Source organism: Symphalangus syndactylus, chromosome 22 (genome assembly GCF_028878055.3).
Source record: "Symphalangus syndactylus isolate Jambi chromosome 22, NHGRI_mSymSyn1-v2.1_pri, whole genome shotgun sequence".
NCBI classification, from domain to species: Eukaryota; Metazoa; Chordata; class Mammalia; order Primates; family Hylobatidae; genus Symphalangus; species Symphalangus syndactylus.
Genome location: NC_072444.2, coordinates 51,681,611 through 51,702,999, shown reverse-complemented (window position 1 = coordinate 51,702,999; position 21,389 = coordinate 51,681,611). Strand labels below are relative to the sequence as shown.

General features: G+C 37.7%; 1 protein-coding gene across 3 annotated transcripts in view; it reads right to left on the bottom strand.

Annotated features, from left to right (window-relative positions):
• Positions 1-21,389, bottom strand: part of C22H2orf76 (chromosome 22 C2orf76 homolog) — a 64,894-nt gene that overhangs the window by 8,486 nt on the left and 35,019 nt on the right. For 2 of the 3 annotated variants that reach the window (XM_055261167.2, XM_055261166.2), the window contains exons 3-5: positions 10,377-10,427; positions 6,708-6,745; positions 869-950 (exon numbers count right to left, since the gene is read on the bottom strand). In XM_055261167.2, the coding sequence (XP_055117142.1) occupies positions 869-950; positions 6,708-6,745; positions 10,377-10,427 (171 nt within the window). The remainder of the gene's footprint in view (positions 1-868; positions 951-6,707; positions 6,746-10,376; positions 10,428-21,389) is intronic. The other variant, XM_055261168.2, reaches the window with a different exon arrangement.

Sequence of the window (21,389 nt, the reverse complement as noted above, 5' to 3'; positions counted from 1 at the left end):
TGGTCCCAGCTACTCAAGAAGCTGAGGCAGGAGAATCGCTTGAACCCGGGAGATGGAGGTTGCAGTGAGCCGAGACTGCACCACTGCACTCCAGCCTGGGCGACAGAGTGAGACTCTGTCTCAAAAAATAAATTAATTAATAAATAATTAAGAAGCATGGCTTGTGACACTGCATCCATCACCAACTGCAGAGGTGTGTCAGGGGCACACCGCCTTTAACCACTCAGACCTCCCTGACAATCTCCACTCCCCCTCCTGCCAGATCAGCTTTAGGTGTACATACACGTAGAATAACAGTGACATCTAATGGTCACAAAACATGTCACATAACATTTATTTAGAATAAACCACATGCACATTCTAGGCTGGAAGGCCCAATCAGGTACTTTTCAGCTGCACACACCAGGTTCCTATTTTAAATTCCATGCCTTGGTGGGCCCTGAGTGATTCGGAAGACTATCAAAAACCACACTGCATGTGATACCGACAACGCATTTCATTATTCCTCATTAGTTCTTACTATGTCCATTTCTCTCCAACCATTGGCTTAAGCGACAATGATAAGAGTAAGTAGACATGGTACTAACAACCCGTCACTTAAAATGACCCTCAGGAGAATTCTGAGCATACCTTCTGAAAACAGCCGTTTGCATTCTGCATATTTGGAGAGCAGACACCTACTGCCCTCAGTCAAGAGATCGGAATGCACATCATCCTCATCCTCCTCCTCTGAACAGCTACCGGGCAGTGTCAGGGGAGCCAAGGGCAGCATTTACTTTCCAGTGAGTTATCCAAATACCATCAGCCAGGCCTCAGCATAGGCCGGCAGAGTGTTTCCCCTCCAGCAACACAAGGCCCCCTTCCTCACCGATTCCAGCTGCTTTCAGAGTGCTGTCTTCTTTCAGCAGGAGTCTGTCATCATCTTCCAAACTCAACACAAGTTCATTTGTCTTAAAAAAAAAAAAAAAAAAAGAAAGAAAGAAAATCTGCATTTTATTAGTACTTACATGGGTTTGTTTGGTGAGACTTCTCAAAGACACAGAGTTGTAACTTTGAGCACAGCAATAATCTAAGTAGATTCCACTCCCCTGGCCGCAATGAGGGCAGTGAACAGAGGCACAGTGAGGTCCTGCCGAGTGCACGCACCACCTAAAGCACTGGGGAGAGTTCTGTGGCATGGGCGTGAAGTCAGATCAGGATGCAAATCCAGACTCCACCAGCACCCAGCTGTGTGTTCTCAACAAGCTACACAACCTCTCTAGGACTCGATCTCCTCATCGGTAAAAAAGGGGAGGAGAGGACCCCTTCCTCATCACCTGTGGTAAGGGTGACAGGATGGGGCATATAAACCCTTAGCGGTGCCGGCCGCAGGGTGAGCACTCTCTCTTAGCTGTCACTGTTCTTTTGCTGAGTCATCATCATCATCTTCTGCCATCCTAACCTGGTCAGCGACAGAGCTGAGCTTCCAGCTCTGGCCAATCTGAGTTCTGAGAGAAGCAAGTATACTTCCTTTTTTTGTTTTGTTTTTCAAGACAGGGTCTCACTCTGTCTACTAGGTTGGAGAGGAGTGGCATGATTATGGCTCACTACAACCTCAGTCTCCAAGGCTCAAGCAATCCTCCCATCTCCAGCCTCTTGAGTAGCTGGGACTGCATACATGTGCCACCAAGCCTGGCTATTTTTTTTTATTTTTAGTAGAGATGGGGTCTCATTATATTGCCCAGGCTCATCTCAAACTCCTGAGGTCAAGTGATCCTCCCACCTTGGCCTCCCAAAATACTGGTATTACAGGTATGAGCCACCACACCTGGCCACAAGTATACTTCAAACGGCCAAAAGTCCACATATTTAAAAACCTTGCCCAAGCTAAAAAACATCTGGTTCCACGTCACATTAATTGGAATATTTCTCTATGTGATTTGGGGTGGGGGTAAATGAGAGTGCTCTCCAGCAATATTTACAAATCCAGTGAGACTCCATAAATACAAGTGAAAATTTAAAGTTGCCACTGGCCGGGCGCAGTGGCTCACGCCTGTAATCCCAGCACTTTGGCAGGCCGAGGTGGGTGGATCACAAGGTCAGGAGATCGAGACCATCCTGGCTAACACGGTCTCTACTGAAACCCTGTCTCTACTAAAAATACAAAAAATTAGCCGGGCACGGTGGCGGGCACCTGTAGTCCCAGCTACTCGGGAGGCTGAGGCAGGAGAATGGTGTGAACCCGGAAGGCGGAGCTTGCAGTGAGCCGAGATTGCACCACTGTACTCCAGCCTGGGCGACAGAGCGAGACTCCATTTAAAAAAAAAAAAAAAAAAAGTGTTGCTATCTGCCCCTAAATAGCAAAAGAGATGACCACTAGTGGCACACAGTACCACTTGTCAACCAGAACACACCTGTTTAGCAACATATTCTATTTGTAGAATACAGCTGAGACAGAGAGTCAACAGAAAGGCCTCTCAGCAGCCAAATCAGAAGCCCAACCCACGCAGGGTTTATGGACATCATTCACTGCAGAGCACAGGGGCTTAAACTCCAAGCATACAGATTAAAAGAAAAAATACTTCACTCAAAAAATCATTTTAGAATAGGTAATACAGTCTGCAATCTCAGCACTTTGGGAGGCCAAGGCAGGAGGACTGTTTGAGCCCAGGAGTTTGAGACCAGCCTGAGCAAGATAGCAAGACCCCATCTCTACAAAAAACAAGTTATATTTAATTAGCTGGGTGTGGTGGCACACATCTATACTACCAGATGCTCAGGAGGCCGAAGCAGGAGGATATCTTGATCCTGGGAGGTAGAGGTTGCAGTGAGCTGTGTTCATGCCACTACACTCCAGCCTGAGCAACAGAGTGAGATTCTGTCTCAAAAAAAAAAGAATATCTACTCATTATACAAAGTTCTCCAAGCACATATGAATAGAAAGTGAAAAGTCAGTCTCCTTCCAATCCCCATCCACCAGCTATCTAGTTCTCCAGAGAGGACTGGGACCACTGAGAGGACCTGTTTCCCACACCCTCCCAACACAGTATGTTAGCAAAGCCTTCTGATCCTTGCCAATCTGACAGGTGTGGATTAAGTATAGTCTTAATTTGTATTTTATTATGCTTAAAGTTCTGAATATTTTCTATTTTTTAATGGAATTGTAGGCTAATTTATCCAATAAGAGTTGTAGAGTCTAGAGCATCTTCTTATGCTAAGGACATTCGGCCTTTTCTGTAAGTTAGAAAAATTTCCCCCACTTTTCATTTGTTCCTTGCTTTTTCTCAGTGGTTTTTTTTTTTTACATAGAAGGTGTTAAATGAATTTTCGTGGAATAAGTAAGTTAGTGAATGAAGTAAAATGTATCAATCTCATATCGTTTCTCAGTTTTCTGGCATATTTAGAAAGACCTTCACTCTAAGATTTTTTAAATTGCATGTTCTCTTCAAATATTTTTATGAGTTTCATTTTTTGAATTTTTCATCGTGGAGAATTTCAAATATACAATAGATACAGAATAGTGTAATAAACCCCCTGCCCTGTACCCAGGACCCAACTTGAACAAATTATCAAGTCATGTTCCATCTGTTTCATCTCTATCCTCATCTATGGGTTTAATTTTTTAATCCAAGGGGTATTTATTTTGGCATAAAGAAAAATATATGGATTCAACTTAGCTGTTTTTTAGGTGTTTACACAGTTATTCAAATACTATTTATTGAATCCTCCATCTTTTCTTTACAAACTTGAAATGCCATATTTACTATACATTCAATTTCCATATTTGGAAATACTGGGGTCTATTTTGGAACTTTTAATTCTGTGCCCTTAAACTACCAGTTCATGTGACAGTGCCATCCTGTTCTAATTACTATCGTTTTATAACATGTCTTGTATGTTAGAGCTAATTACTCTCATTTCTCTTTTTCAAAATTCTCCTGATTATTCTTATTTTTTTACATACTGATTTTAAAATCAGCTTATTTAGTTTACATATAAACACAAAGATTGTATTTTATTGGGGCAGCATTAAATATGTAAATTAAGAGAGAATTGATTTTATGCTGTTGTATCTTCCTATCCAAAATATCCTAAGCATTTCTATTTAAGTCTTATTTTGGAACTCTTATAGCAAGTTTTGTTTTGTTGTTAAGTTGAAGTACAGTTTCACCCAATAAAATGCACAGATCTTGAGAGGAGTTCACTTTAATGGGTCTGAAAAATTAATCCCAGAGTTTAGATTCATATTTTCAAGTGTGTGTGTGGTGAGGGGTGAGGAAGGACAGCAGCATTTTAAGATTTCTTTTAAAAGACCTTGCACATTTCTTATAAAGTTTGTTCCAGGATATGACTTCCACATATAAAATGGAAATTAAAGTTTTTATTTCAATCTTTTTAATAGAAATTATTCTGACTTTATAAACAGACCACTAATTACCATCCATAATACACACACACACACACACACAGAGGAGGCTCTGGTGGGAAGGTATCCAGTCAGTCTTTTTGTTGTGGGAATGGGAAGAAATTTCTGAGGATATGTAGTAACTGCAATTAGGAAAGTCTCTAAGCCCAGAAAATTAGGGAAATGGGGAAAATGCCTTTTATGAATGAGTTCATTAAGACAAAGGAATTATTCAGAAGTCTCTCCTTTTGGCTGACGAAGGAGATTAAAATTATAGCTGAGTTGGAACACTGACAGGCCAAGCCAGCAATGCCACAGGCCCCGCAGATGGGGAATAGAAAATGAAAGGACAACAATAACTTGGAAATGAGAAAAATGCCTGTGAACTGGATAAGGCACAAATGAGGACATGTGGATGAAGTTTCTCTGAAGTTTCAAAGCTGTATCTGTGAAAATACATTGAACTCTTCCCTTAGAAAAGTTGAAGCAGAAACTTGCAGAACCATCCCCAGAGCATCTTAACTAGCATTGTTATGATTTGGATGAAAGTTTATAAAGCAAGATTTCAGAAGCACTCTGAGTGACTTAATTGTTTTGGGAATCCTCCCTTAAACAAATACATTGTTCAACTGGAAAAACAAGCCCTAATTTTATAACTAGAACCTGCCAGTGTGAAACATATGTCTTAAATATAAGTAACAATTCTAAGATTGTTTTGTCTTTCAATGACAGGATAATTTCCAGATTTTTTAAATGTTATAATACTGATAATTTGAACACAATGAACTATGTCTTCACTAAGATGAAGGAATAATTTACTACTTACTCCTTTTTGGAAACATGAGCATATGAAAAGCCAAATGACGTAGAACACGCAGCAGTGAATGGAGAATGGGGACTCACTTTGCTTTACAACCTTTTCAAAGAGCGTATCGTTTTATTTTAACTTTATTTTATATTTATATTTGTATTTTAGATATATTGTATATAATACATAAAAATATAGAACATTACCTATTCTCTACATTTTAGGAACAGGTTGAAAACATTCCTGTTCCAGAGGAGAGAAATTGGATGAAGTCCAAATACAGTGGCCATACATTCTAGTACCAATCAAAAGGGCAGATTGCATACCACAGCCCCAGACACGTGTGAGCATAACATTTTGAGGCATTTCACAATGGATGTCGTAAAACTGGCATATATGATCCTTGTTATAAAAAATAAAGTTACTAGAAGGAACCAACCCTACTAAACCCTTGACTTTTGCTCAGTGAAACTGATTTTGCACTTCTGACCTCCAGAATTGTAGGAGAATAAATGTGTGTTGTTTTAAGCCACGAAAAAATTTTTTAAATAAAATAAATTTTAAAACACAGTTACTAATCAATGGTCAACAGACATACCCTCATGCCATTTTCTTATGATCTGTGATATGCATTTATCTGAAAGGTGACTGAGTGTATGAAGTACATCTACGACTACAGAAGACAACGAAATAAAATGAATTAATAAATACTTCATTCAAAAATTGTTATGGAAAAACTCCTATGAGCTAGGCATTGTGCTAGGTATTGAGAATGACAAATAATATCTTGTTCTTGAGTAGTTTATATAATACAGGAAGATTACTGCTTTAATGAGGACTCTATAGAAGGCCACTGAGATTAAAGAAAAAAAGATCACTCTGTTCTGTCTGTATGATAAACAAGTCTTTGAGTGTGGCTTCATAAAAACGTTACTCTAAAAAAGTAAAAAAACAGAAATATAAACACACAACAAACCCATAAATAAATAGCTCTCTTTGGGAAAGGTAAAACAACTTCAGGATTGCAGGCCCTGGCCTTGGTGGAGCTAAAAGGTGTGTTCCCAGAGCCACAGTTCTGTGCCTTCTCTTATACGCAGCAAGACTCAAATTAGAACAAGTTAATTATTCGTGTCTGCATCTGGCCCTTTTGTTCTGGCACAGAATTAAGAAAATAAAAGACACTGGATTGCCAGATAATAAGCAGTTTCTTTTATCTGTAAATTGAATTTACTTTTCCAAGTTTTATGCTTATTTTATGTTAAATATGTACTTGATAAAAATACAGTATACTTTTTTTTTAATTAACACTTTTTAAAAAAGGACCTACTACTAACAGGGAAATAGCTTATTTTTCTTCAATGAAAAAGCTAAGACAGTTGAAAGGGTACCTACAAAATAAAAAGCGCTATTATAATGGGAAATATTTTAGATGTACATGTATTCATTCACTTATTCACAAATTCAACCAACATTGATTACTTGCTATGTGCCAGATACTGTACCTGTGGAACATACCTTTGATTTATGTGCTTGATGAATAATCTTTAGTGTATCTGAAAGAAAAAAGCAAGTTATCTTTTTACACAGTTTATTCTAAACTTCTTTTCAAATTATTAAAATGAGTGGAGGATGGCTACAAAATTGAGAAACATAAGTCCTTGTTTTATAACCAGACTCATTTAGAAATATACTATACAGTAAAAGAAAAATTACTTCTGTAGATCATTAAAACTGAAGTAAAAGATCTTTATCTTTCAAAGCCTTGGTCTTTGACACACAGCAGTGTGTGTCAGAACTTTGTGTCAACTCAGCACATTTTCTCTTAGAATGGAAGACAAGCAAATCACATTACTGTATCTTGTTTTTTTGGAGTCACTACAGAATAGGATTAGCAAATAATGCAAAAAAAAAAAGTCTTAAAATAGACATTAGCAAATGCAGTTCAAAAAAATCTATTCAGATGAGATATAACGATAAGAGAGCAAATGACGATACAGGTGTTGCCACTCTCAGAATTCAAACACTATATCTAGGACCACCGGTAATCTGAGCAAGGCTGCCCCAAGAATATCAGTATCTGTCTCTTGGTTTGCAAATACCGCACAGGCTCACACCATTTAATCTGCTCTATTCAAACCCAACTTCACTCCTTAATTTGTTTATCTTGAAGTCAGGCTACACTGTGCATTTCCAGTAAGTAATTTCTCCACACTTGGGTAAAATTCTAACTTAGCAACAATCAGCCCTTAATTACATAATCTATGCAGCCGTTCAACAGGTTGAAATTCAGAAAGTTTCCAATTCTTCACTCGTTTTTATTTAACCATTTAATGAATGCATTATGATTACAATGTATTATTGAATAAACTCCCAAACTTAAACTAAAACTCATTTCTATCAATCACGTTGTAACAAGGAATTCCAACAGTGACAGGAAATGAAAGGATCTATTTTTAAAACAGACCTTATTTAACTATGTTCTCATAATACACAATAAGGTGGCTATCTAGATAAGAACTAGCACTCTGAATTTGCCCATTATTTTAAATAGTCAACTTTCAGTTATCTATTGCATTTTTTTTTTTTTTTTTTGAGATGGAGTCTTGCTCTGTCGCCCTGGCTGGAGTACAGCGGCATGATCTCGGCTCACTACAAGCTCCACCTCCCAAGTTCAAGCAATTCTCCTGCCCCAGCCTCCCGAGCAGCTGGGATTACAGGCGCCCACCACCACACCTGGCTAATTTTTGTATTTTTAGTAAAGACAGGGTTTCACCCTGTTGGCCAGGTCTCGAACTCCTGACCTCAGGTGATCCATCCTCCTCAGCTTCCAAAGTGCTGGGATTACAGGCATGAGCCACTGGACCTGGCCTTGTAATTTTTTATACAAGGTCAACATAATCCTCACTAACTCTGTATTCCTAAGAAATAAAAATAAATCTAACCTAAGTAAAATACGCATATTAGGGATGTAAATAAACCGTGATTGCTAAAAATAAGCTTAAAATGTGTGTAAGAAAATAAACAAAGTTGACTTTCAGCTTATCTAGTATTCTGAATTACCTATCATGTCCTTTTTCTCACTATAGATATGTTTATTATTTGAGATAAGTGAGAGAAGCCAATAGTATTTTTAAAATAACAGGAGCTCAAAGTCTGTCGCAATCAACCTGCAAAACTATAGTCTGACCTTACTAAATATTAATCCTGTTCTATATATTTTGCTAATGAGCCTTTAAACTAGAAATCCTGCTGCTTTAATAGGTTTGGCCAACACACAATTAAACGGCTACATATTTTAGCAGAAAAAGAAATGTTTTGAAGAGAAGTTTTTGCCAGATTTTTCTCTCCAAGAGAAAGGGGTGTGACCTGAGGAGTGGGTAAGAAAGGAGAAATGACAAACCAGCAGAGAGATGTATTACTGTCCGTTTCTGTGTTGAATAAGCTGCTTCCCTTGTTCTTGCTTCTTTCAAATAAGCCTCATAATTATCATAAACAACCCTGTGGGTGTTGTTTTCTTAATACAAATTCCTTGAGGAAAGCAACCTCATAAAAATATCATCTTGTATTTGTGGAGCATCACACACAGCTTTATGAAACAGAGAGGGATGAGCAGCCCACACTGTACAACAACTACATTCTTGCGTGCCCTCATGCGTCACGTCTAGGCGATAGGGATTTAAGATAAGTAGCATGCGTGGTAAATCAATAATAGATGTGGATGCCAATTAAATGGGAGGAGGGCTCTGAGATATCTCAGGCTTTTGGTGGCAAAGAAACCAGCCCTTTGCCAAAGGGTAGGGAGACAGTAACTGGCAAAACTGAAATCTGACTCCACACCCTTTCCACTCCCTAATACCTAACAAAGTGCTCTGTCCCGCAGACCATGAGGTGGCAGTCTCGGATGACAATGACAGGTGAAAATAACACTGCAGCCTTTCTTGTTCAACAGAAAGCAGAAGATTGTTAAAGAGCCAAGTTCAGACAAAGCCACTCGAAGTCTATCAAAACTCGAGTGGTTCTATAATTTCTTCACAGATAAATGTATTCATTTTTTCTGCCAATTCATCTGAATAGTATAGAAATACTAGGGCAGAAGGATGTTAATAAGATAGAATAGCCTAAAAGGTACATTATCTACCACAATAATGCTTAGCAACTTGGATATTCTAACGCTTTCATTATCTAAAATTTCTTTCAAAAGAACTTACATGGAACACAGCTTTGCACATAGACATATAGACACACACACACCATGAAAAAGGAAACCATATGTACCTATTCTAATTTAAAATGGCATCTGAAGTTGATTCAAGTTTAAGGCTATATCTCAAGACATTATACTTTGAAAGCCTTGAAAGCCATAATTGAGAAGTTTCATATTTACCTTAATCATCCTTTTTATTCCTTTATCTTATTCAATACTGAGTATGTAAATTCTTTAAGCCCAATAAATCAAAGTACTTTCCACTCAGTGCCTTCAACTTCTGCTTCACTACCCCTTATAACCTCACAATTAGTTTCTGGATATTAAAATGCATACACACGGCGAAGACTGTGATTTCAAAGGATTTTAGGTCGTAAGTTGTTCTATCAAATGAGAACGGAATGAAAAGCCACTCCAAAAAAATAATCTAAGGTAATAAAAAATTTATACTTTAAAATGTCTGCACCAATTAACAGAAATATTTATTAGGTGCATCATACTTTTAAAATGAAGTCTCAAATTCAAAGTTTAGTAAGTGTCACTCTGCTGAAGGTTAATAACTGTGCCATCTTTATAACAAATAATGAATGACATCTAGCTTCTTGCCTTAGTACTCCATTTTTAACTCATCAATTGTAACACATAAAACTACTATATAACATGCTCAAATTCTTAGCATTTAAAATCCTAAATCCCTTCTTTTAATTCTTAGTCTTCAATCATTTTTCCTTTTCTAATTACCTGGCAGAGAAACTCATTTTAAACACAGTTTTGCCAAACATGCTATTCTTTGCAAATATGCCACTTCCTTACTATTACAATTCATTTGAGCAATATACTAGCCTTCCTATATTTCTCAATAAACTTCCAAATTGGTTTTTATTTACAGATAGTCATTTTTGAAAACAAAATTTAAGTTTGTAACAAACTAACGCAAAATTGTATTTATATATATTTTAAAAGAATAAAAAAATGGTTACCATATTTATAATTTCTGAATGGTGGTGGCAGGCTGGTCCTTAAAGGGACATCTACAAGAGAAAGATTATTTTTATTACACAATAAGCAAATAGATACTCATAGAATATGCACAGTCTTTTGGTTCTATTCTTCTCTATCTACAGACTAAGTTACTTTGAAAAAACTGATAGAACACAGAATGAATACATCACAGAAATCCAAGGGCCATCTATATTAGTCCATTTTCATACTGCTATAAAGAAATACCCAAGACTAGGTAATCTATTTAAAAAAATGTTTAATGGACTGAGGAGGCCTCACAATCATGGCAGGAGGTGAAAGAGGAGCAAAGGCACGTCTAACATGGCGCCAGGCAAGAGGGTCTGTGCATGGGAACTGCCCTTTATAAAACCATCAGATCTCATGACACTTATTCACTATCATAAGAACAGCATGGGAAAAACCACCCCCATGATTCAATTACCTCCCACCAGGTCCCTCCCCTGACAGGTGGGGATTATGGGAGCTACAATGCAAGATGAGATTTGGGTAGGGATATGGCCAAAGCATATCACCATCTAAAATATTAGAGCTCTTGACAAGATGTTGAGTTGTTACTATCTGAACTAAGACTTCAGTAACACTATTAAAAGAATGTTTAATTTCATTAAAGACAACAGTATCTACGTATAGTTAAAATATATACTAATACACTTGTGTGAGACATATATATATATATATATATGTATATATATAGCTGATGTTTGTTTAGCATATGAATCTGAGAGCCCCTTATGGGTCTTTGGCCATTAGTGGAAACCAATGACCTAGAACAATCTTATTACTCTACCAAAATTCATATAACCAACAAAATAACTCCTCTAACTCCACAAAGACAACAAAACACAGTAAATATTCCTTTAAAAACATATTCCAAATGCCAGTACTAATTTTAATTAATAAGATCTGCTGGTACAACACTTAACAGAGAAATGTATATATAAATTACATATGCACATACTCCTTGACCTAGCCACTCCACTTCAGAATCAATGAGTGAATGAATGAATTTATTGATTAACTGATTGACACAGGGTCTCATTTTGCTGCCCAGACTGGAGTGTAGTGGAACAAACATGGCTCACTGCAGCCTCGACCTCCCAGACTCAAGTGATCCCCCTGCATCAACCTCCCAAGTAGCTGGGATTACAGATGCATGCCACCACGCCCAGTGATTTTTTGTATTTTTTGTGGAGACGGGGTTTTGTCATGTTGCCCAGGCTGGTCTCAAACTCCTGAACTTAAGCAATCTGCCCACCTTGACTTCCCAAAGTGCTGGGATTAAAGGCGTGAGCTACTATGCCCAGCCAGAAATTTATTATCATAGAACTATACTACGCACATGTGTGTGTGTAAAATGACATTCATAGAAGGGTATTAACTGCAGTATTGCTCACAGCAGCAAATGTTAGGAAAAGTCCAAATGTCCTTCAATTAGGTACTTGTTAAGTAAATCATAATATGCCCAAACAATGAAAAATACTTTTCAACTGTTAAAACAAAAAGAAGGAAGCTCTCTACTAACATCATAAGATCTTCAAGTTATGTCAAGGCTAAAAAGATATGAGAGAACATTATTTTTAGGAAGCTACCTCTTGAGTATAAAGGGGGTAAAATGAGAATTTATGGTGGAATTTGCTTGCACTTGCTGAGTGGGGGGTAGGCAGGGCAGGGGGGTGGTGCACTGGTCAGACAGGGACCAGAAGGGGAAAGGAGACTTTTCACTATATTCCTTTTTACATTTTGATCTTAAAACCACATGAATGTGTTACCTACTAAAGAAAACTAAAAACAAACAAAAAATATCCACATATCTAAATTAGGAAATGTGAAGGTTTTTTGAGACAGGGTCTTGCTCTGTTGCCCAGGCTGGAGTGCAGGGGTGTGATTATGCTCACAGTAGCCTTGACCTCCTGGGCTCAAGTGATCCTCCCACCTCAGCCTCCCAAGTAGCTGGGACTACAGGCACTCAGCACCATGCCCATAGTACTGGCATTTTTTTTTTTTTTTTAAATAGAGACGGATTTCACTAGGTTGCCCAGGCTGATCTAAAATTCCTGGGCTCAAGCAACCCTCTCACCTCGCCCCCAAAGTGCTGGGATTACAGGCATGAGCCACTACACCTGGTCAGGAAATGTGGGTTTTTTTTAAATGCTTTTTCAAGATCAAATACGTATCAAATTAAAATATAATTTATTCATTTATGTTACAAGCATTTAAAGCACCTACTACCAGGTATTCCAGGAACAGAGTAAAAGAGAGCTGCCCACTCATGACAGTGTGTGCTCCAGTGGTGAATGCTGTAACAAAAGTACGTTTCCAGCCAGGGCTATGGTCCTAGGAGTGTGGTCCTCACCCCGGCTGCACGTCAGAATCATCCAGCCTGGCACGAGTGGATCCGACTCACAGTAGGCTGGTCCCAGGCAGAGATATTTAAACACAAAACAAAACAAAAAAACCCAGAGATGATTCGTACTCAAGCAAATTCACCCGGAGGCCAGACAGGTGACAACAGGTAAGTGAAGCAGGTCAAACAAGGAGGGGCAATGAGATCTGAGAGCATGCGCCCATCAAAGGGGGCTCTGCCAATCAGTGCTGACTGATCACAGTGCTGTAGGAACATGAGCCTGGAGTGGCCACACCTCAAGATTTAAATGGCAATGCTACAAGTCTAGGGTTTTAGGTGAAATTTCTTGACTTTTAAAACACTATAGGCCAAAAGAAACCTCTCTGGAGGCAGGATTTGCCTGCCAGATACCAATTTGAAACCTCTGGCTTAGGCTTACCAGAGCATATGTACTTCATTTTATTCTTCTTGTGTCTCCATCATTTGTGAATTATGGGCCAAAGAAGTATTCATTAAACATCAGAAAGGAGAATTAATTCCATTTAATGTATTGCCATTTATATTTCCTGAATTAGACAATGAAACTCCCGGAAGAAAGCCGTGAGGTGAAGAACAGATGGCCCCATGAAGCTATTATCATTTAGAGATGTCTACGACTGAAGAAATCAAATCAGTCTTATGTTCAATCCAGACTTCTGAGAGAAGAGACGACGACCAGGACACAGTGAGCACCTATTCTCTTCCTGCCTTTAAGTCCTAACTGAAGTGCCATCTCCTCTGACAACCCTTCTAAAGCGGGGGTCTTCTCTGATATTGTTTCCTTCATAACAGGTTTTACAATTATAGTTTTGTCTTTTAACTTATTTTTGTCACTATTTCCTATGAATTTATAAATTCCTCAAGATGAAAACATGGGCTGTCCTCTCAAAACCTAGGACCATGTCCGGCCCATAACAAATTACCACAAACTGCTTCCATGAGGGCAGGGACCACAGCCTGTTTTCTTCATTGTGTTGTCAGAATCTAAAATAGTGCCTGGTACACAGCATGTGCTCAAAACATTCATGAAAGAATACATATAATTTAATGCCTACAATTGCCAGTGGAGAACACTGAGGTCTCAAGAAGTGCCTGGTCAGCCCAAGGTGTCAAGAGCTGGGACCAGAACCCTGCCCTCTCGACTCCCCTCCTGCAGCACTGAGAAGGGTAGGAACTAAAGCAGTTACCTTCTACAGTGGCAGAAAGACAGATTAGATATTAGACCCACTCCGGTGAGATAAGAGCTTTAGCCAAAATACACATAAACATGCCTGCAAAGGAACTAGAAAAAAACAAACATGTTCTTTATGCTAAAGGTCATTTTTAATCTTGCACTATTACAAGTAAAGCTGGGAACATTCACATGGAGGAAATTACTTTCATTCTCACAGGCACATACTGTCATTCCACCTAGAAGTGGAATGGCTGGATCATACAATAGGTGTATGTTTAGCTTTCTAGGAAATTGTTGGCCGAGTGCAGGGGCTCACACCTGGAATCCCAGCACTTTGGGAGTTCAAGGCAGGAGGATCGCTTAAGCCCGGGAGTTCAAGACCAGCCTGGACAACATAGTGAGACCCTGTCTCTACAAAAATAAAAATTAAAAAAAGACACACCTGTAATCCCAGCACTTTGGGAGGCCGAGGCAGGTGGGTCACCTGAGGTCAAGAGTTCGAGACCAGCCTGACCAACATGGTGAAACCCCATCTCTACTAAAAATACAAAAATTAGCCAGGTGTGGTGGTGGGTGCCTGTATTCCCAGCTACTCAGGAGGCTGAGCCAGGAGAATCGCTTGAACCCAGTAGGCGAGGTTGCAGTGAGCCGAGATCGCGCCATTGTACTCCAGCCTGGGCGACAGAGCGAGACTCTGTCTCAAAAAAAAAAAAAAAAAAAAAAAAAAAGACACGATGATGTCTGTAGTCCCAGCTACTCGGAGACTGAAGCAGGAGAATCACTTGAACCCAGGAGTTAAGGCTGCAGTGAGCTATGGTTGCACCACTGCATTCTAGCCTAGCGGAGACAGAGCAAGACTGACTCCAAAAAAAGGAAAGAAATGATAAATCATCTTCCAAAGTGGTTGTTCCTTTTAATATTCCCACTAGTGGTATATGAGAGTTCCAATTCTTCCACATCTTAGCCAAAACTTGCTATGGTTACTCCTTTTAATTTCAGTCATTCTTATGGATGTGTTGTGTAATCTCACTGTGGTTTTAATTTCCATTTCACTAAAGACTAATGATGAGCATTAATTAATGTGCTTATCTGCCATACATATGTCTTCTTTAGTGAAATGTCTATTCAAATATTTTGCCCACTTTTAATTGTGTTGTGTGTCTTATTATTGAGTTATAAGAGGTTTTGGTTTTAGTTTTAATTGTTATTATTCTAGATAATAGTTCCTAATAGTTCCTTGTTGGATGTATGTTTTACAAATATCTTCTCCATATCTGTGGTTTGGTTTTTCATTTTTTCAGTATATTTTGAAAAGGATAAGTTTTTAGTTTTGCTAAAGCCCAATTGATTTTTTCTTTTATAGTTTGTGCTTATTGTGCTGTATTTAAGAAACTTTTACCAAAATCAAAGTCTCTAAGGTTTGTTGTTGTTTTCTTCTAGATGTTTTATAGTTTTACCTTTTACATTTAGTTCTTGGCCAATTTTGAGTTATTTTTGTATATGGTAGGAGGTAAGCATTGAGGTTCATTTATTTGCATATGGCTATCAAATTGTCCTAATACCTTGTTTGGGAAAATTACACTCTCCTCAAAAATACCTTGAGCAAAAATCAGCTTAACACATCTGTGTGTCTGTCTCTGGACTCCGCTTCCCATTAACGTATATGTTTATCTACAGACCAGTATCACATATGCAGTACTGATTACTATAGTTTTATAGCAGTAAGTCATGAAATCAGGTAGTGTAATTTCTTCAACTTTTTTCCTTCTTTTTGTGAGTTATGACCATTTTAGGTCTTTTGCCTTTCCTTACAAATTTTAGAATCAGTTTGGTATTATCTGAAAGGAATAAAAAAGCCTGCTAAAATTTTGATTGGAACTGGAATCAATACCACAGTTTGAGGACACATGACATCTTAACAGTTTTGAGTTTTCTGATCCATGAACACAGTATACCTCTCCATTTACTTACGTCTCTTTAAATTTCTCTCAGTGATATTTAAAGTTTTTAGAGTAAAAGTCTTACACTTCTACCAAATGTATCCTAAGTATTTCATGTTTTTTGATGTTTTATCATTTTTTTTCAGTTTCCCACTGTATATTGCTTGTAACTAGAAATACAATTAATTCTGGTACACTGATCTTATATCTTAATATCTTATAACCTTGCTAAGCTCAGTTTGTAAGTTCTGGTAGCATTTGTATAGATTTCATAGGATTTTCTGCATAGATAATCATATTACCTGTGAATAATGACAGTTTCATGTCCTCCTTTCAAACAGGGTTGCCTGTTACTTCATTTTCTTGCCTTAATGAACTGGCTAGAACTCCAGTACAATGTTGAATAGCAGCGATGATGAACAGATGCCCCTGCTTCCTTATTTTAGGAGGAAAGCACTCAGTCTTTCACCATTAAGTATGATGTTAGGCAACAGTTTTTCATAAATACTCTTCATCAGGTAGAGGAAGTTCCTTTTTATTCCTAGCTTGAAAAGAGTTTTTAGCAGGAATGGATTTTGGATTCTGTCTTCAATTAAAATAATCTTATAGTTTTCTTTTCTTTACTATTACTATGATGAATTACATGGTTTTTTTGTTTGTTTGTTTGTTTGTTTTTTGGTGGAACCAGCATTGCATTCTTAGGATAAACCCTACATGGTCATTGATATAGTTTGGATGTTTTGTCCCCTCCAAATCTCATGTTGACATGTAACCTCCAATGTTGGCGATGGGCCTAGTGAGAGGTGTTTGTGTCATGGGGGTAGATCCCTCACAAATGGATTGGTGCTCTCCATGCTATAATGGCTGCGTTCCTCCTCTATTAGTTCACGTGAGATTCGGTTGTTTAAAAAGAGCCTGATATCTTCTCCCTCTCTCGCTTTCTTGCTTCCTCTCCCATAGGACATGCTATGTGGCATGCTGACTTCCCTTTGCCTTCCACCATGGTAGTAAGCTTCTTGAGGCCCTCACCAGAAGCACATGCCAGCACTAAGCTTTGGGTATGGCTTACAGAACCGAAAGTCAAATAAATCTCTTTTCTTTATAAATTACCCTGCTTCAGGTATTCCTTTATAGCAATGCAAACAGACTAACAGAGTCATAATGTATTATCCTTTTTAAATATTGTTGGATTTGATTTACTAAAGTTTGGGCAAGAATTTTTACATCTCCATTCATGATGGATATTGGCTGGTAGCTTTGTTTTCTTTCAACAACTTTCTCTTGTTTGGTATCAGGGTAAGGATGACCTCAGAGAATGAGATGAAAAATATTCTGCCCCCTCCTTTTTTTTTTCTTAAGAGACAGTATCTCGCTATGTTGCTCGGGTTGTTCTCAAACTTCTGGACTCAAGAGAACCTCCTGCCTCAGCCTCCTAAATAGCTGGGATTATAGGCAAGAACTATCGTGCCTGGCTCCCATCCGTCTTCTGGAAGAATCTCTGTAGAATTGAGATTATTTCTCTCTTAAAAATATGGTAGAATGTACCAGTGAAACCATCTGGGCCTGGAGTTTTCTTTGTGGAAGTATTTTTTAACCATAATTCCTTTTAAAATACAGAGTTGTTCATGCTGTTTCTTTTTTAGTGAGCTTTGATAGTTTGGGTCTTTCAAGCAATTTGTCCTCTTTATCTAGGATAATGTATTTATTAGCATTAAATTGTTAAGAATATTCCTTTATTATTATTTTAATATCTGTAGAAAGTCTGTAGTGATATGACAACTGTCACTCCTGATACTGGTTACTTGTATCTTCTCTATTTCCTCATCAGTCTGGCTAGAGCTTCCTCAATTTTATTGATCTCAAAGAATCAACTTTGACTGTTATGGATTTTCTCTATGGTTTTTTTATTTTCTGCTGTGATCATTATTATTTCTTTTATTCTGATTATTTTAGGTTTCATTTGCTTTTCTGTTTCTAGTTTCTTAACACAAAGACTGAAATCATTGATTTGAAACCTTTTTTAATATTTAGGTGTTTTAGTACTATAGACTTTCTTTTAAATACTATTTTACATGCATCCCACAAAATTTGAAAAGTTGTATATTCATTTCCATTCAGTTCAAAATACCTTCCCTTTTGATCTCTGCTTTGACCCTTAGGCTATTTAGAAGTGTGTTATTTGGTTTCCAAATATTTGGAGATTTTTCCAGAGATCTTTCTGTTACTGATTTCTAATCTAATTCCATTATGGCCAGAAAACAGACACTAATTTGAATCCTTTAAAATCTATTAAGACTTGTTTTATAACATGAAATCTAGACTATTCATAAACGCTCCATGTGCATTTGAAAGACATGTGTAAATTCCACTATTGTTGGAAGCAAGATTCTATAAATATCAGTTCAGTTGACTAGGTTGCTAGTGTTTTTAAGTTATCTCGATCCTTACTGATTTTCTATTTGTTCCATTCATCTGTTTCTTCCTGCAGTTCTATGAGTTTTTATTTCATTTATTTTGAAATTCTGTTGTTAGGTGCATCGTTATGTCCTCTCAGTTGATGCCTTTATCATTATGAAGTGATAGTTTTATCCCTAGTAATATTTTGCTCTAAAATCTACTTCATCTGATACTAATACAGTCCCTCCACTTTTCTTTGGATTCATATCAGCATGATATAACTTTCTCATCCTTCTATTCTTACTTGATTTTTATCTTTAAAGTACATTTCTTGTAGGTAACATATAATTGGGACTTCCTACTATATGTCTGTCTTTTAATTGGGGTATTTAGACCATTTACTTTCAATGTGATTATTGATATGGTTAAGGTTTGATATTCTTTTAAATTTGTTCTCTATTTCCTCTTTTTCTGTCTTCTTTTGGATTGTCTATTTGACAATATTTTATGATTCCATTTTATCTCTTTTGTTAGCTCATTAGCTGTAACCCTTAGATTGTGGGGTTGGGAGGCAGGAGTTGCTTTGGGGTTTACAGCAAACATCTTTATCAGTCTACCTCCAAATGATACTATAACACTTTGTAATAGCAAAAGATTCTTCAATTTCTCCTTGCTGGCCTTCGTGCTACTGCTGTCATAAATTTCCCACAAAACCTACAATCCGTTGTTGTTGTGTTTCTTTAAATGGTCAAATTTTTTTTTAATTATTTTTAAAATAAGAAAAAATATTTTATATTTATTATATTTACCATTTCCAGTACTCTCTATTTCTCTGTGTGCATCCAGATTTATATCTGGTATCATTTTCCTTATGCCTGAAGAAGGCCTTCTAACATTTCTTACAGTGCAGATCTCCAGGTGATGAACTCTTTCAGCTTTGGTATGTCTGAAAACATCTTCATGTTGGCTTCATTCCTTTACTGCTTTAAAGAAGTTACTCCAGGCCAGGTGCAGTGGCTCACATCTGTAATCTCAGCACTTTGGGAGGCTGAGGCGGGCAGATCACTTGAGGTCAGGATTTCGAGACTAGCCTGGCCAGCATTGTGAAACCCCATCTCTACTAAAAATACGAAAAAAATTAGCCAGGCGTGGTGGCACATGCCTGTATTCCCAGCTACTTGGGAGGCTGAGGCAGGAGAATCGCTTGAACCTGGGAGGCAGAGGTTGTAGTGAGCCGAGATCGCGCTACTGCACTGTCTCAAAAAAAAAAAAATGTTAATCCAGTATCTTCTTTCTGGCACGCACTGATTCTGATGAGAAGTCAGCCGTCAATTTCATCTTTGTTCCTTTTTATGTAATGTGTTCTTTTTTCTCTTGCTGTTTTTAAGATTTTTTTTCTTTACCACCAGTTAAGCAGTTAGATTATGGTATGCCTTGGTGTGGCTTTCTTCATGTTTCTTTTGCTTGGGATTTGTTGAACTGCTGGGAAATGTGAGTCTCTAGTTTTCATCATATTTGTAAAATTTTCAATCATTATTTCTTCAAATATATCTTCTGTCCCCCGTCCCTCTCTCCTTCACTATCTCCAGTTACAAGTATATTTGGCTACTAGAAGTTGTCCCATACCTCCCCACTGCTTTATTTTTTCCAGTCTTTCTCTATGTTTCATTTTAGGTTGTTTTGTTGCTATGTTTTCAAGTTGACTAATCTTTTCTCCGCAGCATCTAATCTGCAGGCTAATCCTGTCCAGTGTATACCCATCTCAGACACTATTTTCAATTCAGGTATTTTTAAATATCTTCCATTGCTAACATGCTCAATCTTTCCTCTAGCTTCTCGAACATTTGCAATATAGTCATAATTATCTCCAACATCTTTACTAATTTTATCATCTGCAATATTTCTAGGTTGGTTTCAATCGACTGATTTTTTTTTCTGCTCATTATGGGTCATACTTTTTTGCTTCTTTGCATGCCTGGTAAGTTCTGATTTGATGCTAGACACTGTAAATTTTATCTTGTTGGGTGCTGGATATTTCTGTATTCCTGTAAGCTTTCTTGAGCTTTCTTCTGCAACACAGTTAAATTATTTGGAAACAATATGATCCTTTCAAGTTGTGCTTCTGAACTTTGTTAGATGGGACCAGGGCAGAATTCAGTCTACAGATAATTTTGCTCTACTACTGCAGCAACACCCTTCTGGATACTCTGCCCGATAACCTGTGAATAACAAGGTTTCCACTCCAACAGGTGGAATAAAAACTATTCCCAGCCCTGTAGGAGCTCCAAGCATTTCTCATTCTACTACTTTTAGGTGGTTCTTTCCCAGGCTTCCAGTGGTTTCTTTAGTTGCTTGCACTGATCCATACACAACTGAAGACTCACACTCTGCAAATCTTCAAAGATCCTCTGCAAATCTTCAGAGTCCCCATCTTTCTGTACTGCTCTCTATGTCCCTGTACTCTGCCCTGTGAACTCTCCAGGCTCCACTCCAGACTGCCAGCTCTGATTCCTAAACTCATGGAACCCACCAGCTTTGCCTGAATTCCCTATCCCTGCACTGTGGCCTGGAAAGTGGCACAATCACAGGGGTCACCTTGTCTGTTTCCCCAATCCCAGGGAAATGATTGTTTTATATATTACATATAGTTTTTTTAGTTGTTTAATGTAGAAGAGCAAGCCTGGTCCCCCAGTCCCAATCTATCTTGGCTGAAAACAAAAGTCTATGACGTATCTATTATATTCTGAAAATTATTTCCCACTTTGCACAGAGTTTTTCTTTCATTTTCTGTTTTCCCACCTTTGAACTTCAGACTTCAGAATGTTGCAAAAATTAATTTAATATTTCATTAATAGGAAGGAAGGTCACGAGAAGGTAACCACTAACTTTTCTCATACAATTAAGTCTCCATAAAAAAAATCAGTGGAAAAATTTAGCAACTTAACAAATATACTACTGAAAATTAGGATGCCCCAGGGGAGTCTGAAATGTTAAAACACACATTTCAATACAAAAATCAATAAAGTCTAGAAAACCACTGAAATATCAATAGGCAATAAAATAATTCTTTGCCTCA